Source organism: Lipotes vexillifer, unplaced genomic scaffold, assembly GCF_000442215.2.
Source record: "Lipotes vexillifer unplaced genomic scaffold, Lipotes_vexillifer_v1.1 scaffold815, whole genome shotgun sequence".
NCBI lineage: Eukaryota > Metazoa > Chordata > Mammalia > Artiodactyla > Lipotidae > Lipotes > Lipotes vexillifer.
The window spans coordinates 1,233,663-1,259,141 of NW_006773723.1; the positions used below are offsets into that span (position 1 = coordinate 1,233,663).

Genomic DNA, 25,479 nt, shown 5'->3' on the forward strand with positions numbered 1-25,479 from the left:
GGAGTAGTTCAAAAGTCTAGAAGTAAGGTTAGACTCACACATGGAGGAACTTGAGTGCCAAGTTGAAGGCGTTTGAATTTGAGCAGAGAAGTGACATGATCACAGTCTCATAAGAAGATAGTGAGCTGGCCCTGTCAAAAATGGCTTCACCTGAGATGTGAAGCAATTAGTGAATTAACCTGGTGGAAATAGAAGTTGGTAACTGGTGAATGTATGGATATAAGGAAAGGAGTGGAGGAAAAAAAAAAATACTCTGAAGGAGAGCAAGAGGGACTTCGCTGGCGGTCCAGTGGTTTAGACTCCACACTCCCAATGCAGGGTACAGGGGTTCCATCCCTGGTCGGGAACTAAGATCCTTCATGCCCAGTGGTGCAGACAAATTTAAAAAAAAGGGGAAGAGACAGCATGGTACAGTGGTGCAGCAGGTTCTGAAGTGCTGATAAACTTCAGTTTCTACCCCTTTGTTTTCTTGGACAGTCTTGGTGATGAGTGTTATTACTATATAGCTGCTTTTTGAAATGTTAACTACTCAGCTCTTCATCTGTTATGTTTATTTACTGTTGATACAACTTACACAATTTAGATAAGCAACAAAAAGTGATACTGTCATCTCACCATGTAATGATACAGAAGTGCATAAATATAAAGAAGAAAAGATAGAGAATTCCCTCACCAGGCCTCAGACACAAGCAGTGTTAAGCTTTGGTATCTTTTCAAATCTTTTGTGTGCATGTGTACATAAAATATCTATTTCACCACTATTTCTATGCTTTGTTTTATTTTTTTATTTATTTTTTTTTTTGGTACGCGGGCCTCTCACTGTTGTGGCCTCTCCCATTGTGGAGCACAGGCTCCGGCGCGCAGGCTCAGCGGCCATGGCTCACGGGCCCAGCCGCTCCGCGGCATGTGGGATCTTCCCGGACCGGGGCACGAACCCTTTGGTACGCGGGCCTCTCACTGTTGTGGCCTCTCCCATTGTGGAGCACAGGCTCCGGCGCGCAGGCTCAGCGGCCATGGCTCACGGGCCCAGCCGCTCCGCGGCATGTGGGATCCTCCCGGACCGGGGCACGAACCCGTGTCCCCTGCATCGGCAGGCGGACTCTCAACCACTGCGCCACCAGGGAAGCCCCTGTTTTATTTTTTAAAACAGAATCACATATGTGTTAGTCATTTAGATTTTTATCGTGAGATCCTTTCATGTATAGCTTTTTGTTTTAATGTCCATAAACTTAGGTGTGTTGAATTTAACTATTTCCTTATTGATGGACATTTAGTTTGCCTCTAGAGTTTCTCTTTTACAACTGATACTTCAGTAACTACCCTTACTAGCTTTTAAAAACGAAACATCTTTCTTGAAACTAACACAACATTGTAAATTAACTATACTTCAATTAAAAAAATAAAAAGTCTTGTTAAAATTTGAAAAAAGTGAACACCTTTACTTATGAAGGTATAATTTACTGAATTTTTCCATAAGGGAATTTTTTAATACACATAATATGTAGGGGACAGTAATTATTACACAACTTATCAAAATCACGTTTATAGTGAATTTTCATCAATTTGCTTGGCCCAAGGAAGCACTTTTAGTTAGTGAAAAGTATTATTGACTTCCAAGTAGTGTGAGTGTTTTTTTCTACTGATGTCCAGGACCACTTAAGATATTTGAGCAGTCTTTTCGAAAGATTGTTTTAAAATTGATGCCAGAATACTTAATTCATTTGCGTGGGAATACTTAAAATAACACTTAAAGGAAATTTCTATCTCATTCACAGGAGGGTTATATGTCAGAGATCCTCACATGAAAATGGCATATCTTTAGTTCAAATGGAAATATAAAGCTACCTCTAACTTCTTTTATAGCATACGGAGAGAAAGTTAACTTCTAAAAATGTTACAGAAAATGTCCTTTAGAAGTTTAGTTTCATATCTGTAACTCATTAACTTGAAAGAATTTTCATCAAGTTTTAATTAGGTTATGTTCTTAGGTTTCTTATCTAAACAGCTTTTTCTTTTGTTTTTGAGAGATGTAGTACAGGTCATGAGATTTACTCATTTGTGGACTGAAAAAAGTAAACTTATTATATGTCAGACTCTGTGCTAGGTACTGGGAATGTAGCAGTGTACTTAATTTGTATGAATAGTATAGAATATTAATTCAGAATATTGCCAGTAAATTGTACCCATAGGTTGACTACTATGTCATTGTTTTATAGTGTGGTAAGTGTTCTGACTTAAAGTCTCAGCCCAGGCTGACTTGAAGTATAGCAGTGGTCACTAGACTTGAATTTCAAGTTTAATTTCCAGAAAGCGTAGGGCTTTGACAACTTTTTTTTTTTTTTTGCGGTACGCGGGCCTCTCACCGTTGTGGCCTCTCCCGCTGCGGAGCAGAGGCTCCGGACGCGCAGGCTTAGCTACCATGGCTCACGGGCCCAGGCGCTCCGCAGAATGTGGGATCTTCCCGGACCGGGGCACTAACCCGTGTTCCCTGCATCGGCAGGCGGACTCTCAACCACTGCGCCACCAGGGATAGCTATCTTTTTTTTAAACCTTTTTTCTTGTGAAGTATAACACACACAAAGTGTAACACAGAAAGATACACAGACATAAATATACAGCTCAATAAATGATCACAAAGCAAATATCCATACAGAGACCACCCAGTTTAAGAAATAGAAAGTTGTCTGCCCTCCAGAGAGCTCCTTTATACTCCCTTCCAACTCTTACCCACCCCATCCAAAGGTAACCACCATTGTAATTTCTTACACTATAGGTTTGTTTTGCCTTTTATGATTTTCTTCATGCCTTTAAGATCTATAGTGATGTCCCTCTTTTCATTCCTGATACTGGCAAAGTGCCTTTTCTCTCCTCAGTAAATCTCATTAGAGGTCAATTCTTTTTATTAGTCTTTTCAAAGAACCAACTCTTGGCCTGGTTATACTTCTCTGCCTTAATAGTTCTCTGATGCTTTCAAATAGATGATTTAAAAAATTTTGTCCCCTAGTTTACTTGTCCTCAGTGGGAGGAGGGTTTGTCTGAAATTACCTAGTTCACCTATAAATAGAAGTAAAATTCCTCTTAAGATATCTGTTTGAAATTGAGACAGTATAGAAAAGGCACTGGCTTGGGGCTTAGATGCCTTTCATTTAATATTCACATATTAACTGAGCAACTGTTATATCCTATATGTTGTGCTACATGCTGGGGTCACTGTGATGAATAAGATAGAGTCTTTGCACTTACGATGATTGAAGTGCCGTGGAGGAGGTAAGCAGTTTAGGTGCATTGTTTTAATACACTATGTAAGAGAATACATACAGGAGGGCCCTAATCCTGGTTGATCAGGAAAACCCTCTTTATGACCAAATTATAAAGGACCTACTTTGGTATTGAGAATGGATAGAAAGGGATAGCAAAATCAGGGAAGGGGGTGGTGCAAATAGTCTAGTTAATAGATTTTTACAATAGTATAGACTTAGAAGAGCAGTAAGGGCAATGGAAATGGAATCTGATATATTTAGGAGGGAAAGTAGAACTTGATTGTAGAAAATGAAAGAGAAAGAAGGAATAACTGACTAGGTGTGCCATTTTCTGAGGTAGGGCACATATAAGCAACAGATTTAGGAGGAAAGTTGAGGAGTTCAGTTTCAGATTTCTTTGGTTTAAAAGAAGATGGGAGAAACCAGAAGGTAGCATGTGATTGAATTTAACAGGGCAGAGGAAAGAGAATCCAAGTAATACAGGATGGAGCTGATGTAATGAGACCTGTGGGTTGGGGGCGGGGGGCGGGTATAATCCTGAGCACTTAGTTGGAAGGAGGGACAAGAGAGAATGGGGGACAGACGTAGAGGAACAGAATAGGTGTGGATGCAGAGATGCTGTGTGTATGGCATGTGGCGTGGCAGGATGTTGAGGGATTTTCTGTCAGAAGACTTCTCTATTAAAGTAGTAAGCTTGGTCGTTTGCTGAGAAATGATGGAGCAAGGGTTAGAGAGATTTGGGTAGCATGGAGAATGCTTGAAATAGCTGCTCTGGAGAATGGAAGAGTGGGAAGAGCAGAAAATAAGATTTTCCTGAACGCTAGGCAGCAGTGAAGGCCCAGTTGAGACCAGAGGTAGTACATTTTTAGCAACATCAAAATGTGAGATATAGTCATTTTTCTACAGCCCAATTGTAGGAGGTGTAGGCTTGTGGACTCATCAAGTTCTGGCTTGTAGAATAAACAAAACAGTAGAAAAAGGAGTTGAAAATACTAACAAAGCAGTGGTTCAAGTGATTTGGGGCTTCATGAGGTAGAAGAACGTGAAAGTGGGAAGGGATTGATTAGGTTGACAGAAGGTGCAGGGGAGGAGACTGAAGGTCTCAGTATGATCCAAGGAGTGTCTGAGTGAAAGCTGCAAGGTGAGATATTTGGTTTTTGTAACTTCGATGTTTTTTTTCTTTTTTTTGGCTGCGCCAGGTCTTAGTTGTGGCATGTGGGCTTCTTAGTTGTGGCGGCATGTGGACTCTCAGTTGCAGCATGTGTACGGGATCCAGTTCCCCTACCCAGGATTGGACCCGGGATCGAACCCGGGCCCTCTGCATTGGGAGCGTGGAGTCTTACCCAGTTGACCACCAGGGAAGTCCCTAGATTTTGTTTTTAAATGAAAATTAAAACATGTATTTTTGTAGCATTGTCTAAACAGTACAAACCATACAAAGAAAAATTTACTTCTACCCACTCTGGCCAGTTTTAATAGTTTGATGTATATCTTTTCATAAATGAAAAGGTCGAAGATTTTTTTTTTGTTTTACAGAAATGAAATCATACTTAGTATATTTCTCTTCCTGTAACATATATATATCATCAAGTCATTACATAGACTGTAACTCATTTTTTAATAGATGCATAAAGTTTGTAATATGCATATACAGTAAGTTATTTATTTTTTCTTTTTATATCTTTTTTTTTTTTTTTTGAAATGTTCTTAATTTATTTATTTTTGCTGTGTTGGGTCTTTCGTTTCTGTGCGAGGGCTTTCTCCAGTTGTGGCAAGTGGGGGCCACTCTTCATCGCGGTGCGCGGGCCTCTCACTGTCGTGGCCTCTCTTGTTGCGAAGCACAGGCTCCAGACGCGCAGGCTCAGCAGTTGTGGCTCACGGGCCCAGCCGCTCTGCGGCATGTGGGATCCTCCCAGACCAGGGCTCGAACCCCTGTCCCCTGCATTAGCAGGCAGACTCTCAACCACTGCGCCACCAGGGAAGCCCTACAGTAAGTTATTTAACAGGTGTTTTATTGGTGAACATTTAAAGTTGAACCTAGTTTTGTGAGTAGAAAAAGCACTGGAGAACATACCTTTATATATATTCTTTATGTATAATGCTTTTATTTCTGCAAAAGAAATTCCTGAAAGCTGCATAACTTGGTCAAAGGCTCTCTGTGTTTTTAAGACTTTTATTCGAAGCATAACTTACATTAAGAAAAGTATCTTGGTAAGCTTTCACAGAGCAAACACGTGCAAGTATCTGTGTATGTCAAGAAATAGAACACTGCCAGCACCCTCAGAAATCCCTCTTGGGCCTCCTGCCAGTCACGACCTCTGCCTCCAACAATTCAAAACAAAACAAAAAAGACTAAGTTTAAATTAAAAAAAAATTCATAATCTCTGATGAGATTGCTTTCACTTTTACCTGTTTTAGATCTTTATGTAAGTAGACTCAAACAGTGCTCTGTTGGATGCGTCATCTCTGTGAATATTATAATCACCTAGCACCAGCAAGAATATATGTTTATTGGTGTACTAGTGCTCATGAGGCCAAAGTGCAGAATTCCATTTAGGAAAGGACTTGGAGTAGAGAAGAAGACTCGGTTGAAGTCATAGCTGAGCGATAGGGAATGATTCAAGTGTCCTTAAGTCAATCCTAATGAGGGACAGAGGGTGGTAAAGCAGTGCTTCCTAAGGAGAGCTTTTTTTTTTTTTTTTAAGTGAAGGTATAATTTACATACAGCAAATTTCACTTCTTTTGGCAGACATTTCTTTGAACACAGTCATGTAACAACCACTACAATCAAGATATAGACTACTTCCATTTTTCCAAAACCTCCCTTGTGCTTTGCCTGTAGTTAATAACCCTGGTGACCACTGCTCTGTTTTGTTGTCACTTTAGTTTTGCCTTTGAGGGAGGGTTTTTCAAAGAGCTTAGAGCAGTAATTGATTGGAAACAGCCTTGATATAAAGTAGGAGAGAATAAGCAAGCACAGGACCCTTTGAGAAGGCTTTGAAGCAGCATTCTAAAGGGACAGCCAAATTCCAGTTCAGCGAGGGAGGGGATGCTTACCTTCAAACAGGGTTCCAGAGAGCACAGTGGAGAAGTTTGGAGGAAAGGGTAACTGTAGGCGACCACCGACTATGTGACCTCTCATCTGTGTTTTCTGTTTATCAGTAACAAGAACCATTCCCCTTATTGAAATTTCCTTTTTTTTTTTTTTTTTTGGTGACAACACCTCTCTCATTTTTCTATTACCTCTTTGATCATTTTTTTCCCAGTGACTCTTGTTTTCTCTGCTTGATGTGCAAGTATTTCTTGAGGCTTCTGTTCGGGCTTCATTTCTTACTCTGAGTATGAGTTAGCCCATTCACTCTTATGTTGCATCTCCTTTTTCTAAGCCAGTGCTTCCTAATCTTTATCTCTGGCGCAGACTCCTTTCTGGCAAGAATAATTTTTAAAAATAGTTAAAAAAAAAACCAAACTATCCGCTTAAAAAACGAGCGAAAGGGACTTCCCTGGCGGTCCACTGGTTAAGACTTCGCCTTCCAATGCAGGGGATGCGGTTTCCATCCCTGCTCGGGGAGCTAAGAGCCCACATGCCTCAAGGCCAAAAAACCAAAACGTAGAACAGAAGTGGTGTTGTAACAAATTCATTAAAGACTTTAAAACTGGTCCACATCAAAAGAAATCTTAAAAAAAAAAAAAAAAGCGAGCGAAAGACACTTCTTAACGGAAGGTATCAAGATGCCCCCAAAACCTGTGGAAAAGCTACTAAAATTGCTAAAATTAAAAAGACTGACAATACCAAGTATTGACCGTTGACAATACCAAGGATTATAGAACAACTAGAGCTCTTGTATATACCTGCTTGCAGGAGTGTAATTGGTACAACCACTTCAGAAAAATGTTAGTTTCTACAGATTTTTTAAAGATTTAGCTATGTATCTATCTCTGTATAATCTGATGATCTAGCAGTTTTACTTCTGGGTATAGACTCAAGAGAAATTAGTTCTTTTTTCAGTTTTGACTGTGCCGTGCAGCATGTGGGATCTTAGTTCCCAGACCAGGGATGGAACCCACGCCCCCTGCAGTGGAAGTGTGGAGTCTTAACCACTGGATCGCCGGGGAAGTCCCAAGAGAAATTAGTTCTTCTTTTTTAAATTAATAAATTAATTAATTTTTGGCTGTGTTGGGTCTTCGTTGCTGTGCGTGGACTTTCTCTAGTTGTGGCGAGCGGGGGCTACTCTTCGTTGCGGTGCGCGGGCTTCTCATTGTGGTGGCTTCTCGTTGCGGAGCACAGGCTCCAGGACCGTGGGCTTCAGTAGTTGTGGCTCGTGGGCTCAGTAGTTGTGATGCACGGGCTTAGTTGCTCCACTTGTGGGATCTTCCCGGACCAGGGCTCGAACCTGTGTCCCGTGCATTGGCAGGTGGATTCTTAACCAGTGCACCACCAGGGAAGTCCGAGAAATTAGTTCTTATGTGTACCTTGCTATGTTATGTGCACGAATTGTTTCAGCAACTTTATTTATACTAGCTAAAAAATGGAAACAACCCAAATGCTCATGAACAGTAAGTTGGGTAATACAGCACTGTAAATCAACTGTACTCCAATAAAGTAAAACAAAAAACAAACAAAAAAGCCCCCAGTAAACTGGGCAAGTAAATTGTGGTATAGTACCACAACAGAATACTGAACATCAGTGAAAAAGAGCTGTGATTCACAAATTATGTGGATAAATGTCACAGACAATGTTGAGTGACAAGTCAGACATAGAAGAGTACATTCAGCCTGTGAAAGTGATAGGCTGTAAAAGAGTAGTAGTTAGATAGGTGAGGCATGGATATCGACTGGGTAGAGGCCCAAGGGGGCTCTTGGGGTTCTTCAGATGTTTCACATCTTGATCTGGATGGAGGTTCCACAGGTTTATACATATATAAAAATTCATTAAGCTGGACATACTTAAAATTTGTGCACTTGCCTGTGTAAGTTATATCTCAGTTTTTAAAAAAGTGATAGGTTTTCCAATTACATAAAACCATCCTTTTTCTCTGACCAGTTTTTTGTCAGTCATCTCCAGCTTATTTTTGGCCCTTTGCACTTTTTATTCCTGTTACCTCTCAGAATATTCTTTCTTATAGGCAATTATAGATGTTGGTAATATTAAAATATATGTCTCACCAAAGTTCTAGTCTCGGCCATTTCTTAGTTATCAATAAATTATATGTTCCTGTCAGCGCTTAGAACTCTTTCATCGCATACTTTGATCTGTCCTCAGGGCTGGCCTCTTTCTAGTTCATGTTTCACCCAGCGTCTGGTGTATTTGTAGCAACTTTATCCGCCCCCCCCCCATTCTTTGTAATTCTTCATCCAATTCTCCTCAAAGTGTAGACCACAAACGTTATTTCTGGCCCACAAAGGGGTAAGCCTATATCAGAATGTAAATCAAGTATATCACTAAGTACAGGGGTCTGCAACCCCTGAGCCGTGGACTGGTATTGGTCCACGGTCTGTTAGGAACTGGGCCGCACGGCAGGAGGCGAGTGAGCGGAGCCTCATCTGCTTCTCCCCGTTGCTCACGTTACCGCCTGGACCATCGTCCGCCCTGTCTGTGGAAAAACCGTCTTCCACGAAACTGGTCCCTGGTGCCAGAAAGGTTGGGGACCCCTGACTAAGTACTGCTTTTTTTTTTTTTTTTTAAAAGGCTTCCTTGACAAGGAAGCAGCACATTGATTTATAGTCTGGTGTAAACTTGTCATGTTGGAGACCAACACTTCAGGTAAACTGGTTTATGCCATATGAGCTCATAATTCTATCAGATATACAGTATATTGATGGGGAGGTGAAGAGGGTGAGTGGCAGGGGTTATAGTGCCAGTCAGTGAGTGTGGTTTGTTGTTATTTTTGACCTTCTGGCCTCTGAATTCCTGTTTTATGTTTCCGGAATTCCTTTATGATTTTGGTGGGAGCCAGAATCGGCTTGTAACTATAACCAGGTAGATTCGTCCAAGCAAATGCCGCCAGTATGCACAGCAACTCAGGAGCCAGTGGGACAGGAAGGTGGGAACTGGTAGATTCTGTTCTGTCAGGGGTGGCAGTAGCAGTTGCAATAGTGTCTTCCAAGACCAGTTCTGCTGCAGTTTTGGATGTCTTTCCTGGCTGTGTAGCCTATAAGTTTCTTCTAAGATTGTTGTCTACTGGGTGTCTTTCCATAAATATATTTTCTACTTATGTCAGCTACAGTAGGTTTTTGTTGCTTCCAAGGTAGACCCCTGACTGGAAAAGAAATACTTAAAAAAATTTAAAAAATTGTACCGTTAGTTTATTTAAAGGTGATCACAAGTAAATTTTTTTCTTTTTTTTAAAAAATTAGTTTTATTTATTTTGGCTGTGTCAGGTCTTAGTTGAAAATTTTTTTCCTTAAATAAACTTATACACACAAAGGTTTAAGATGTAGACTAAATTTACTTTGTGAGATGTGTTGTAGACAGTAAAGATTCTAAATAATAATTATTTCACTTTAGTATTTACATTTTAACATTTCAGTGTGCTTTATGGACCATGTGCTACTATGTATGCCTGAAGTACTTGAAATGCAAATTTGGAGAGACTTTGCCATCTAAATGCTTGGCTGGATTAAACGCCTAATTAGGATGGTTTTTCAACAGGTTGGAAGCATGCAATCGGTGAGTGCTTGAAATTCATTTTTAAAATTCAGACATTGAGAATTTTTTCTGAGAAAAATGAATCTTATGTATGGCCAACTTAATGTAGTATTTAATTTGCTTACTACTTAAATCATGGAAGTGAATCTTTACCCAGCATCCTAAGTAAGGGATGGGTTGGTTACATTGAAAACTTAACCAATATTCATGTGACTGGTAAAAGCAATGCATTTGTTATTAGTGAGGAAAAGGCTTAAATGTATATAGAAATCATTGAATAAAATATGTTTGACTAATGCTTGACAGCTCTGAATGTTGTAGAACTGTTAATATTGAATGCTCTTATAATGTGGTTTATCACACAGCTGTTTAAAAGGTAAGTCATGTCTCCTAAAATATAACAACTGTAGACACAAAGAAAAAAGTTAGTGTAATATTGTTATTCTGTGCCAAAGATGTTCGGATCTTGACATTTTTAGAAGTATTTTCTACTAATACATACTTTTTTTTCAGATCCAGTGTAAAGTTATTAGAGCAATACTTGTGCCAAGCGTATTTTGTGGAATATTTGTTTCTCATTTTCACATTCAGTGTCATTGGTGACATGGAATTATGTTGTATTCATTAAAGATATAGGCAGGTTACATAATTTGAATATGAGTATACTTTTTAATGCACTACTTTTACGTTTTTATTTTGTGTCTCTTTGAATCTTGCTAAGAGAAGGTTGAACGTTTTGTTGCCCCAGTCCCACAAAGTTCCATCTATTTTCTTTGGAGATAAAAAGCAAAGAACCAAATAATATTACCCCCCCCCTTTTTTTTTAGGTTTTTTTTTTTTTTTTTTTTTTTTTGTGGTACGCGGGCCTCTCACTGTTGTGGCCTCTCCCGTTGCGGAGCACAGGCTCCGGACGCGCAGGCTCAGTGGCCATGGCTCACGGGCCCAGCCGCTCCGCGGCAATGTGGGATCTTCCCGGACCGGGGCACGAACCTGTGTCCCCTGCATCAGCAGGTGGACTCTCAACCACTGCGCCACCAGGGAAGCCCCTAAAGATTTTTTGTTGATGTGGACCATTTTTAAAGTCTTTATTGAATTTGTTACAATACTGCTTCTATTTTATGTTTTGGTTTTTGGGCCGCAAGGCATGTGGGATCTTATCTCCCCGACTGGGGATCGAACCCCCACCCCTTGCATTGGAAGACAAAGTCTTAACCACTGGATTGCCAGAGAAGTCCCTACCCTTTTTTATATTTACATAATTTTGAGTATTATCTTTTGGATAAACAATAGGAAAATGGTTTGTAAAGTTAATACTTTCATCTTTTTCAGTTACATCTTCTAATGTTTTGAACTTCACTTAATGCAGTATACCACCTTTCTCAATTGCTACTTACCATCATTTGGCTACATAGGGTAGGTTAACATTTCAGTACTGACAGCAAAAGAATTTCTTTTCAGAAAGTCAAGAAGCTTTTGTTGCTAATGATTCCCCAAAAGTGAAACTTTACAGTTTATGATTCCTATTTATTTGTAATTTTAGTAAGAAGTGTAGTTGAGTAGAAAGATTGTAGGTCTTGGATTCAAACAAACCTGGGTATGAAGTTTATCTCTGCCAGTTACTTTCTTCATCTACAGATTACAGGTAGGAAGAACTACTCCTGCACAATGAACCTGTGGATTACACGGCAGTGTATGTAAAATTCCTATCACGGTGGTCTGTATGTAGTGTAGGTACATTCAATGACCGGTTAATTTCCTACTGTTTTGCTCTGTCATCCCCCTGCCCCCGCCCCAAGTCAGGCAATGTGACCAGTGCTGATTGAGGCCAAAGTGCAGAATTTTGTTTCAGGAATAGATAACACACTTTATTTAGCTTAGTTTACTTATTTAGCTTTGTTCATTTTGAGCTGTAACATGGGTGCCTTTCATCAAAGAATGGACCAGGTAAGAGAGTATTAACTTGCTCCCAATATTGTAATCACAACTGATTTCTACCAATAGATGGAAAGATCATTTTTTTATGTAACATATAATCATCACCTTTAATCAGTTAACTGAAAATCTATATAAAAATAAATTTTCGGGCTTCCCTGGTGGCGCAGTGGTTGGGAGTCCGCCTGCCGATGCAGGGGACGCGGGTTTAAGGCTCATAGGCTTATGAGGTAGATACTGTTCCCATTTTATAGATGAGGAAAGGGAAACAGAGGGATCAATAATTTGCCAGCTTTATACAGACAATAAATGGTAGAGCCTACTTTCAAAACCAGGCCTATATGCTGCCGTGGTCTCTATGTTTTCTCTTCACTGCGTTCCATTTGGCCTCAACATTTGTTTGAATTTAAAACTATATACAGTTGACCCTTGAATAGTGTGGGTTTCAACTGCTTGCATCCACTTAGATGCAGATTTTTTTCAGTAGTAAGTACTGTAGTACTGCATGATGCATGGTTGGTTGAATCCGCAGATGTGAAACCCTGGATACAGGAGGGCCAACTGTAAAGTTACATGTGGATTTTGTTGGGAAAGTAGGGGAAGTGTTTGGTGTCTCTAACCTGAGCATTGTTCAGGGGTCAGCTGTATTCACATTTGTCCAAACTTTCTCCTCATTCTATTATTACTATATTTATGCCCTTAAGTAAAAATGTTTTTAAACTAGAGAAAGCAAGCTATGAAACTAATGTGATTCTGGTTCATCTCAGTATTTTATGTTGAAAAGTTACAGCAAATATCTAATTTGTATTAGGAATATATTTCCAGTAATACTTAAGAATTGCAACCTTGTTTTCCTCTTCTGTTTTGGAGGAAGAATGTGAATGTGGCTAGGAGTTTAGATAAGGAAGAAAACTGAGGGAAGGGTTGTCTTCAGTTGGGGATTTCAAACTTGTTATAGAATTTCACCTTCCTATCTCCACCCCCTTCTCCCCAGCACATACTTTTTATTTTCCTCTGGTTCGCTTGGAATTAAGAATTTACACTTTGTTGGGTCCTAGACTGCCTAAAAATTTGATTAATGGTATGGACCTTCTTCCCAGAAAAATGTTGTATATGTACATAATTTTGTGTATAATTTCAGGGATATGCGAAATTTTATATCAGAATAAGAACCTTGGGTTAATATTACATAGTTTTTTTGAGAAAAATACATTTGATTAGAATTAAGTTTATATTTTTTCTTGCTAAATGATGACTCTCAGAAATATAGATTTAACTAGTCTCTAAGAAATGAATCACTGTATAAAGCTTGAGTGCAGTCATCATGGTGAGACAGATGACATTTTCAGATTCCAGCCTCACACTTCAGCACTTCGACAATAGCATTTCACATTGTTAACAAAGAACAAATTGCTCTCCTGGTGTCATCATCCTCCTTGCTGTCATCACAAACTCTGTTGCCAGATGCTATGGACTGTCATTACTAGACTCAGACATGCAAACATGCACAACCCACACAGATTCATTATTACATTATTTATCAGTAGTTCTTATAAATAAAGCAGTTTTTTTGTTTAATAATAATAATTAGGGCTTCCCTGGTGGCACAGTGATTGAGAATCCGCCTGCCAATGCAGGGGACACGGGTTTGAGCCCTGGTCCGGGAGGATCCCACCTGCCGCGGAGCAACTAAGCCCGTGCGCCACAACTACTGAGCCTGCTCTCTAGAGCCCGTGAGCCACAACTACTGAAGCCCGTGCGCCTAGAGCCCGTTCTCTGCAACGAGAAGCCACTGCAGTGAGAAGCCCGCACACTGCAACGAAGACACAACACAGCCAAAAATAAATTAATTAAAAATAATTAGTTACTTAATTTTTTCGTAATGGAATTGAATTCTTGTTTCTTTTTTTTTAAATAAATGTATTTATTTTACTTATTTTTGGCTACCTTGGGTCTTTGTTGCTGCGCGCGGGTTTTCTCTAGTTGCGCTGAGCGGGGGCTACTTTTCATTGCGGTGCGCGGGCTTCTCATTGCGGTGGCTTCTCTTGTTGCGGAGCACGGGCTGTAGGTGTGTGGGCTTCAGTAGTTGTGGCACGTGGGCTCAGTAGTTGTGGTGCACGGGCTTAGTTGCTCCGTGCCATGTGGGATCTTCCCGCACCAGGGCTCGAACCCATGACTCCTGCATTGGCAGGAGGATTCATAACCACTGCGTCACCAGGGAAGCCCAATTCTTATTTCTTAATGAAATCGAATTGTCTAGTAATGACAGTTTTCTCCCTGCCCTCTCTCTTAGATCTGAAAAGATATTAATGACAGTTCATCTTTAGAGGAAACCTTTCCTTCTCCAAACAAGTGTACTGACAAGACACAGTTCAGTCACCAGTTAGGGTAGGAGATGCAGCCTTGGGCCATACAGCCTCCCAATGCACAGATGGTGACTTTCCATACCATCTGTTCATTATTTCTTCACAGCCATTTACAATTTCTCCCCCTCTATGAGGGCTGAATAGAAAAAATAAAGTTAAGACCTAGTTTTAGACTTCTTGGAAGTTAGCTGCTCCTTCCCCTTTTTCTTCAATCCCCTGAAGGTTATGGCTCCTCTTCTTTCTAAATATCCCAGTCATTAGCTTATATAGATTCTTGCTTCATAATTTTTGGTGCTAAATGCTATGCAGTTCACAAGTAAGAGAACAACATTATGTTAGTCCACTGTGTATACTTGAAAAAATAATCACATAAGGCAATCTGTTTTACTTTCCTTAACTTTGCATCAAAAGCCTAAATAGTCTACTTATTCCTTATAAGTAAAAGCTGAAGCTTTGGCCACCTTCCCTTGTTGAAGGCACCTGGTATTCTTTCCTTCTGATATAAAGCAGATGGGAAGATAATAGTTGAAACTTAGCCCTGAAGCATGCATAGCAAGCAAGGCTAAAAGCTGGCAGAAATCTTAGTTTCTGACCTTGGCAAGTCCTTTTTGAACTTTTCTTCGTGAGCTTTTTGTCCTCTTCATCTGCAGTTAAGATCTTTGCTTACTGGAGGGATGGAAGATTCACATTAGACTATGTAATTGTCACATTGTGATGTATAAATAGCATTCTCCTACATCATAGAGTTTTGACTTATGGCTAAATAGAAGACACGAGAAATGATTGAGTGGTGTAGTTACTATTGCCCTATGGATTTTTTTTAAAAGATCGATGCCTATTAACATGTATAAGGTAAAGAGTTTGCTTAAATACTGTCTGTTTTATTTTATTTTTTTACATCTTTATTGGAGCATAATTGCTTTACAATGGTGTGTTAGTTTCTGCTTTATAACAAAACGAATCAGCTGTACATATATCCCCATTTCTCTTCCCTCTTGCTTTTCTTGGCCTCCTATGTTGGGTTTGTAAGGCTGTGATTCTTCCGTTTTTCCTCTGGTTGGATGATTTTCCTCCTCTTGGTCCTCATGTGTTATTAACACTATTCATGTGATAATCCTCTGTATGATCGTTGGTTTGAATGATTGCTTTCCTGAACTCCACGTAATTCTCTTCTAAGCTTCACAGTAACTTTACCTCTTATATTCTTTGTTTAATATTCTTATTTCAGTATTGATGTCTTCTTATCTTTCCACTGACCAGCTTTCCAACCTGTCCATCCTTTTAATTTATATTTCTAAAGCAGGAGTTATAGTTTTTGTTGGTTATAGTAGCCAGTGTAGGTTATAGTACTTTCTGGAGCTCTCCCAGGTAAACAGTCAGTGAAACTCTGAACATTTTTTTAAATCCATTAAAAAAAATTGAAGTATAGTTAATTTACAATGTTGTGTGAGCTTCAGATGTACAGCAAAGTGATTCAGTTATACATTTATTTGTATATATCTGTTCTTTTTCAGATTCTTTTCTATTATAGGTTATTACAAGACTTGAATATAGTTCCCTGTGCTGTACAGTAGGTCCTTGTTATTTATCTGAAACTTTGAACATATTGATGATGAGAATTTTATGAGCAGAGGCAGATGCCAGAGGTATTATATATACCCCACGATCCTCACTTTGATTCATACTGTTAACCTTAAATTGGATTTGATTGCTAAAATCTAAGAAGTCAGATTGCTTCTATGCTCGTTTTACAAGTTGTGCATGCTTTTAGAATGGTCTAAAGGTCTAGTTAGGGTTATGTGCTGGAGCCATGGCTGTTTACAGTAACACTGCTTGGTCATACTGTAATTCCATTCTTTAAATTAGAATGGGCATGGAGTGACTTTAAAAAGGGGTCAGTGTCCATTGCTCAGAATACATGCCAGCTGATTTGGTACTATTTATTTAATAGTTTTAGGATGCAATTGAATGTCTCAGTTGAATGAATTAGTAAATAGTCATATCATTCTCGTTCTTTTTTTTCCAAATTGCTTTTAATAGTATACCACCTCTCTTTACCTCTTCTGTCCAGGCTTTCAGGTATAGCACTCAAAACAGATGGATAGTTTTTCTCTTTAAGGAAAGAGCATATACTTGGGGAGAAGTTTCAAGGTACAATTTGTAATGATTTAACATTCTGCCTGTGCATTTTTTGTTTGCTTTTTGCTTTGGAGGTTTGTGTTTGTTTTTGCTTTAAGCGTAGCATAATGTCCTCTGTGTATTATGATTTCATCTGAAAAATTCTGCTCATTAGGGTTATCACTAGCCTATTTAGTACTTCTGTATAAATTAGGAAAAGACACCTTTCCCCTGAGACAAGGCGTCACAAGAAGATGTAGTACAGCTGGATTTTGGCCCCCACTCACCCTTGGCCAGGCCTTCTCGTGTAGCAAACAAAATGCAGCATCCTGCATCATACAAATTCAGATTCTGAACTTTGTACTGATTTGCATTTGTTTTGAAAGTCTGTTATAAGTAGCTTGTAGTTTTGAAAAACTTATAGATAAAATTCTAAAAATATAGCAGAGGAGATAAAATAGTTTACAGAGTAGTATGAAAACCTAATGAAAATAGATGAGCTTTTACTCCTAATATAATTTTATTTTACAATTACTAGTAGTTCTTTTTTTTTTTTTTTTTTTCCTTTTGGCCATGCTGCATGGCTTGTGGGATCAGATCCCCAACCAGAGATTGAACCACCAGGGAACTTCTACTAGTTGTTCTTTTACATTTTTATATAATGCCTTACATTAAACGTTATTGCATTAGTAACAACCTGCTGTATATATTCTTTAATTTTTAATTGAGAAATATTAGCTCATTTCCCGTAACATATAGAGCTTTGTGATCCCATAATTAATGTGTCAGCATGTCATGCAATTAATTGTCCAGTGCTTTGTATTTACAGTTCTGTAAAGTCTTGTAATTAAACTTTTGGTTTTTCCTACTTAGGTACTTTGGTCTGGAAAGCCATATGGTTCATCTCGAAGTATCGTAAGGAAAATTGGTACTAATTTATCTCTGATCCAGTGTCCAAGAGTTCAGTTTCAGGTACTGTATTTTATATATTTCAAATTTTATATTACTATGTGCATTGGTGATGTAAATAGGCCAGACAGCTTTAAAAGTACTTTTTGAACCTCTCCCCACTATTGATGCTGCTATCAATAAAATAAAAGAGGATAAAAACCACGGTAAAGTCTTTCTAATTTTAGTACCTCTGTGAAGTGATTATTCAAGCTCTGTAAGACATTTATCCTTAAGAATACATACAGACTTAGAAGCATATAATAAGCCGAGCAGTTGTTAATTCTCAGGTGACCTTGAGCATTGTCTTCTGGCACCGAATCAGGAGTAGCTCAACTCTGCTTGGAGATAAGTTGCTATTTTCTTGATTTGGATTTTTGTTCCTTACGGTTGTTTTAGTGTGAGACATGTATCACATAGCTTTATTCTTGTTTTTCAGTAATTCTCTACAGTAGTAATAAGAAAATTTTTTAGTTCAACATTTAAGTATATAAAGTTCAGATAATCTATACCAATTTTAAATAATAGATTAGCATGTGAAATGTGGAAGATAAGTTTAACTCATAATTCAAAAGGTCAAATGTGGCCCTGCGAGCTTATTAGATGTCTTACTTATAAATCACTCCTCCTTGTAGAGAGAGTTAAAAATCTAAGTATGTGGTAGAAATTAGCATTTGTTCAGGTTGACTAACAAGGTTGGTCATTGTTATGCCCACTTGCAGATTGACTGGCAAGACCTTTGTGCATCAATCTAGAGATTGACAGATTGGAACTTTCCAGAAGTAATTTTTATCAAATGATGGGCTTTTTAAAAAAATCACAGTAGAGAAACCTATGATAGTAATTCTCTCAAGCACAATTTCTGGGAATTCAGTTCACTGAGACACCAATTGCTGATTGCTTTATTTGCCAGTTTCCTTCAAATAACTATTGTGTTAACTAAGACTTAGTAACTTTTCTTCTGATTGCTCCATTCCGTTAAAATTTTATCTATCTGCTTAACCTAGTTGCAGGAGAACTTGCTTCAGCATTTGTGTTCTCATAGCTAGAGGTGTATGAAAGGACGTAGAGATAATCCAGCATTTTCTGGTAGCAAAACCCAAATCTGCCTTGACAGTCAGTGGGCCGAAGTACTAGGGCCAAGTTCATTGTCTTGGCAGGATTCTCTTTCTCAGTGTTATTAGTCACTTAGAAGCATCTGAGCAGAATAAGAGTTTTAGGTTTAGTACAGGAGCTGCATTTGAAAAGAGAGATTAACATAAAGGAGAGGAGTAAGGTAAGAGGAATGTTGGTGACCTACTTGAGAATGTAGTAGAAAACAGAAGACATTTGTTTATAGTGAGATTTTTTACTTCCAGGCAGTTTTGTAGCATGCTGCGTCTTTTCAAATTCAGCATCAATCTTAAAGTGAGTGTTTTATCTGCTACTTATTTAGATATTTTAAATCTGCTATCATTCTTCTGTATCTTCTGTTTTTTTTAATTTAATTTTTTTACTACATCTATCAGAAATATAAAAAATGTAGAGTCTTCAAAAAATATAAGGGGTGCAGTTTAAGAGTAATAAAATTGGCAATTCATTTTTGCTATTTTTTTTGGCTCATTTGGAGGTTTGATTGATATGGAATGTATTTGGACTGTCCAACATGAGTAAATACTGCTATAGAAAGTCTGGAACTGGGGAACCACTGTGGGACCCAGGGAGGGAGATAAAAGTTGAAATAGATTAAACTTGAGAATGAGGTGTTCATGGGTCAATTCAGAAGCAGGAGTTAGTGGTCAAAGCCAGTCCTTTGTTGTCCTGGGTGATTTCACTGTCTTTTGGAACTTAGTCTCATATTTTCTTTTCTTCCTCTGCTCCTGTTGACTTTTACTTCTGTTCCTTTTCTTATACCCAGCACTCAATAGGCATCACCTCAAGTTGGTCGCCCTCACAAGAGTTTCACCTCCAGAATCTTAAGCCTCAGTATGTTCCTTCTAAATAACACCATCTTTTCATTGTTGTCAGCTGACCCATATATCTGCAGACAAGTAAGACTCACATAAATGATGGGCAAGACAGGCATGTTACTTTGTGTTTTGAGGGTTAGACAAGATAATCCATGCAAAGCCCTGAATATCATAACTGGTACATAATTAGTGCACAATAAAAGTATGTTAGTGGTGGGATTTTATTGTTATTGCCACTTTGCAGCAGAATAGCAGATTAACTTACTTGGTTGTCTAAGTGAACTCCCTGGTTTTACAGATTGGATTTTTTTTTCTTTTGGCTGTGCCGCTTGGCATGCGAGCTCTTAATTCCCCAACCAGGGATCAAACCCGTGCCCCCTGCATTGGAAGCCTGGAGTCCTAACCACTGGACTGCCAGGGAATTTCCAAAACTTTTGTCTTTTTTTTTTTTTAAACAAATTGGATTTCTGTGTATTTATAGGTTCACAAATCAGAACACAGATCAGCACATTTATTTACACCTTCATCCACTTAATGGGCCCAATGAATATTGGGCTGGGAATAAAATGAGGTAATGAATGTTAAAAAAAAAAACATATAAAAGCACTCAATGTTTATTTGCTCTGTTTGTTGGAATGGAGTTCAGAGGTTTTGATTTGCAGTGGTTCTCAATACTGGCTGCATAATTAAATCACCAGGAGCTTTAAAAAATAACATATCCATGCTCAGGCCCCATCCTCCAAGGCCCCAGCCTCCTCGCAAAAACACTTATGGAACGTATAAAGAATATAAGGTGTCATCCAAGGCTTACTAAATCCAAATTTCATATATTCGATTTTTTTGTTCATTTGTTTTTCAAAACCTCTTCAGAAGCTTCTTATGCAGCCGAGTTTGAGGACTTCATTTACAGATTGTGTTTTAGTATTTTGGTAAAGAAAGTTTACAGCAGTAACATAATTATCTATTGGCAAATTATGAAAGTAATCACTAAAGCACCTTTGGGGTCATTTTTATAAATTTCAAATTTTATGAGTTAAAGAGAAACATGGAACTTAAGTGTGGCTTATTGGGGTAATATATACAACACTTAGAAAAATCTAAGGCAAAAAAAAGTGCTCTTGCATACCATCAGATAAGGGGAGGGTGGGCCCTGTGCTACAGTAGTTTGAATCCCTGCTCAGTAACTGGCAGAACTCTGGGAAATTTAACCTGTATTACCTTTTTTTCCTGTGGAAACCTTGCCCCAGGCTATTTTCTTAGATTGCTAGGAGTGATTGTTGGAATTGGTGGTGGAGGGAATGTTCTGTAACCAAACAAGTAATGAATAAGATTCTCACTGAAGTCCACACACTGTGACTAAAGGTGGAAGTAAAACAGCCGCCTGCCACATGGCAGCCCATCTTTATTTAGCAAATCAACTTGAAATTCATGCATTATGTTAGGTGCTGTTGGTCAGTGGTGAACCAAACAGACACGATCTCTACCCTTACTGGGATATGGTTCAGTGGGAGAGATATTAAGCAAGAAAATATGCTAATAAGCATAAAACTTGTACTAAGTGCAGTGAAGGAAAAATTGGTATAGCATGGGGAGACTAACAGTGGTGGTCTGGGAAGGCATCCCTGGAGGAATGACAAATAAGGATTAAAAAGAGCCAGCCCCTCAGAGAGTTAGGGAGAGGGATGGAGGTGGGGCAGTACTGGCAGAGAGAACAGTAAGTGCAGAGGTCCTGAGGCAAGACAGAAGTTACTGTTGAGCTAAGACAAGGCCCCTCTGTCAGGAGCTAGTGAGGTGGGAGACCTAGTGTGGTATCGTAGTGTGGTATCATGGTCTTTGATGTCTGAGCCATCTGTGGATAAATACCTGGATTCATACTAAAATTCATTGTTAAACTTCATATTTTTCCCAGTTACTGTCTGATAATCTGGACTATGGTAGCATGTGATGTCATACATGTGATGTCATACCATTTCTTGATATTTTTAGCTATAAAATGGCCCTTAAGGGTAACTGAATCCAGATATATATGCATTATGTTTTATAAATTTGGTAACATGGCATAGTAATTTGAAGCCCAACTCAGTAAATAACTGTTAGTGATGTTTTATTCATTCTCAGTAATTGACTTCTTACAGACTTGTTTTTCCATGGAAATACTGTTACTTACCTTCCTAGGTTATTTTGAGAGATACACACACACATTTCCTTCCCTCTTGTCTCTGGTCCTTTTTCTTCTCCCTATTCTCCCCTCACCTTCCTTCCCTCCCCCATTCTAGGTGTGTCATGAATAGGAAGGGTTAATAGATGCTCAGTTTTTTTTAAAGTGACCACATTACTCAGCAATATTAGTGCCTGTCTCAGCTAGAATATTTAGTTTGGTGTTCTTTACTCAGGTATACCTCTTGGCCTATTGGTGTCACTGTATGTCACTATATTAAAATGCAGAAATTCTGCTTTTACTTTTTCTTACTATGACAGGAATTGGTAGAAAAAGAGGAATAATTAAATCTGTAATTAAAAATCTAGAAGTTATTTTACTGTGTTGCTTTTAAGAATACATGTTTTGCATTTGGCTGTAAACAAAAGGTGGTAAAGTAGACTGAGTATATTTACTCTTACACCGTTTTTGGCAAGAAACTGAGAGAATCCTACTTCCCGGTGCCAGTGTATTTATTTTATGAAAAGTCACATGAGGACAAAGCGAGCTCTTCTAATATTTTATTCTAAGTATTTCAACTTTTCTACAAGCTTTATATTTTTCTTTTATGCGTTTTATTAAATAAATAAATTTCTTCAGTGTAGTTTTACATTATCAGAATATTTAAAATTACCTAAAATTACTTCAGTAAAATTCTAGAAATATAATTGAATCTTGGATAATTTAAATTGTTTCAAATGTTGATTTGAATTTCTTAAGATCAGTAAAAATACAATGCTCTTACTGAATTTTGCTGTGAATGAAATGCTTTTCTTACTTTCTGAAAGGAATTTGGATACTGATAAATCAATAAGCACTAATTTTATTTTAAATTTTATACTGCCCTTGATTTTGAAAAAAAAATTTTCTGTCGTCTTTTTTTTTTCCCCTCTACTAACAATAGCTGTGGTAGGACAGGACCTTGCTGGAACCTTCAGTAAGTTGACCTTTTCTTTTTCAAACTTCCCATTCATCATCCATGCATGTCAGTAGTGGTGTCTAAATCATACCTCCAAGAATTCCATGCCCTCAGTCCCCTTGCCTACACTGACCTCACCTAAACTAGTACTTTACTAGGTGCACTCTACTTCCTGTTTCATTCTTATGCTACTGAGTGCCCATTTCGGCAACAACTGAAGTGGCCTTTTAAAAAAAGCTTAGATTTTTTTCAGTTTTATTTTGTTTTTTTGTATGAGTTTCCCCAGGGACTTTGTTAGGCTTCTTTTTTGGTGGCAAAAATCACTGTTACAATGTAAGTACGTGACTTAAATACTAAAACTACTTTGTTTTGTGGCGCAGGATGTCAATTAGAAATGATACAGGTATTATCAATTCTGGAATTGGTTCCTGACAGTATCATTAACATTTTTCTCTTATTGAGTACATGTTATAGACATGGTATTATTTCAGTGATTAAATATAATCAATCCTCAGTAAGATTACAGACTAAGTCCATGGAATAATTGGGTTTTTTTTAAAGTTTGTGCAAAAAGCAACATTTCATGTTTAATATGCGAAGTGTTACAGATGTAAAATTGAGAAATATTGTATGATCTTTACATTATAAAATAAAATACTTTGAAAGGCTGTCACAGAATGGGTTTAACTTATATTTTTGAGTATTCTTAGAAAAGTATTTTGCTTCCTTTTATGAACAAAAATATCTGGGAAGAAAACAGCAATTTTTGTAGCTTTTATGGGAAGGTAAGAAGTCTTAAGATCAAAACTAGATTTTTATTTATCTTAAATATACCTTTCTTCCTACCAACTAGTAAGTGTATTGGAACAAAATTTTATTTTCTAAACAAAGAGTTAGGTAACTAAATTGATCTTCATGAACTAGCACCTTAAGGAAGGGACCATTCAGGTTTTACCTTTATGATTTGTCACTTGTACAAAATAGCCCATTAAATACTGTATTTTCTAGGAGCTTCCACAGAGCTTGGGGGACCTTCCTGTTCCCGAATCTCCATGTAACCCACTTAGAATCTCCATTTTATAATGTTATGGGAGTATTAATATACCATTCTGTTCTTAGTAATGGATAGCAACAGAATATTGCCAGATTCGCAGGATCTTGAGACCAGATGTGATGCCCAGTTCATTTATATTATTTAAGTTGTACAAGATACCAGTTTACTGAAAACTATTTGTTTATTGACTTATTTAGATAAATTTCTGAAACATATAAGGGAGAAGTAGAAAAATCTTCTTTTTGGTTTTTCTTTGATCATATCCCTTGACAATGTACTTGCTGAAGCTTATACTTTTTTTCTCTTCTGACCACAGTTACTCCACTGTGTGCCTTAAAACACTGTTTTTTTTTTTTTTTTTTTTTTTTTGGGGGTACGTGGGCCTCTCACTGTTGTGGCCTCTCCCATTGCGGAGCACAGGCTCCAGACGCACAGGCTCAGCGGCCGTGGCTCACAGGCCATGGCTCTCCATGGCATGTGGGATCTTCCCAGACCTGGGCATGAACCCGTGTCCCCTGCATCAGCAGGCGGACTCTCAACCACTGCGCCACCAGGGGAGCCCAAAACAGTGGTATTTTGAAAGCTTTTTCATCTTAATTCCGTTATTAGTTTTTTTGGTTTTGCCCAGGATTAAGTTCTTAAATCTCTACTCTTTTAATATACTTGTTTTCTTTCTTGTCTGTACCCCTGTCCTTCTCCAAAGCCATAATTTAAGGCATTTTAAATACTTGATATTCTTAGTATCTTGTTAAAATGTCAGTTTTCTAATACTACTCTATGAAGTTGATAATGTTGGGTAATTATGATATCTGAATGCGTGCACATACCAGTAGCCAATACGTTTAGTTAAAATTTTATTCTTAATATTAAAGATATATTATTTAAAAACTAAAGATATATTATTTAAAAATTTTAACCATATTAGTATTATGTGTTTGTATGGTATATTTTACAGTTGAGGAACAAGTATTATTTAAGTGTAGCTTCCAAAAGCTTCATCTGGCAATGATAATAGTAAGAAGGTTCAAACAAAGCATGGGTTACTGTAGAAGCTTTCTGATAAATACATGTAAATCTCTTTGGCCTCTTAAACGTTTTTCTTCAGTTAAAAATCTGCATTTTCTTTTTTATTTAAACCTTACTTCAACTTGTAAGAAGTATTACATTAATCTGATAACTATTATTCATTGGCCATCTGGCTCTGAGGCATTATTCTTATAACAAAACTTAAATTTAATTCAATTAAGTTATTTTTCCATTTTTTGAAGGTCAGTTTCAGAACTTGCATGCTTTTTCTTTGTTATATTTATTTCAGAATATTCTGTTCCTTCATCTGGGTGTTTAAGGTTAGCTAGAGAATTCTGTTCTGCTATTTGTATTTTTGGTTCTTTAATATAGTTAATACTTTAATTTAAAAATCAAGGCCTCTAATGATATTTAAAAATGTATTTTCATTATTGTAACAGTGTATCTATATAATATCCATTTAAAAATATTCCCAGATTTAGCATAAATTGGTCACTATACTTTTTACTAAATCTCTTCAGAAAAATACTGATTTATAATGTTTAAATTCTAAAAATTTTCTTAATATTTTAGGATGAATAGAGGTTTTTGTTTTTTTTAATGAGTCTCATTTGACCTGTAAAAAATTGAATGAGTTAAATTATAATTCAGAGATTGCATGCACTATTAAACAACAGTATGACATAACTAAAGGTCTCTTTCATGGAGACCTTCAGTGGAAATGCTAGAAACTGTCCATGTGTTTGTAATGCTAGAGCTGATGATTTTCCTTAAGTAAGAAAATGTTTTATTGTACCATTTTGGTGCTAGATGAAGAACTTTCCCTATTTGTAACTTACAGCTTACCAGCCCTACAACAGAATGGAGCCCCAGACAGCCAGGAGAGGATGCGGTGGTGTCTTTTGCTGATGTTGGATGGGTAGCCAAAGAAGAAGGAGAGTGTTCAACAAGACGAAGGTTAGTCTGGATGGCTATCAGAGCTGAGATGCGGTATTTAGTATTTTAAGATGATACATTTACAGTATTTCCTTTTATTAGCCTAATTTGATCTCTTTTAACC

The 25,479-nt window shown here is 37.8% G+C and overlaps 1 protein-coding gene across 1 annotated transcript in view; it reads left to right on the plus strand.

Annotated features, from left to right (window-relative positions):
• Positions 1 to 25,479, plus strand: part of MTFR1 (mitochondrial fission regulator 1) — a 63,969-nt gene that overhangs the window by 1,956 nt on the left and 36,534 nt on the right. The window contains exons 2-4 of the mRNA XM_007448468.1: positions 9,792 to 9,931; positions 17,200 to 17,298; positions 25,261 to 25,376. Coding sequence (XP_007448530.1) covers positions 9,869 to 9,931; positions 17,200 to 17,298; positions 25,261 to 25,376 — 278 coding nt within the window. The 5' untranslated portion in view covers positions 9,792 to 9,868. The remainder of the gene's footprint in view (positions 1 to 9,791; positions 9,932 to 17,199; positions 17,299 to 25,260; positions 25,377 to 25,479) is intronic.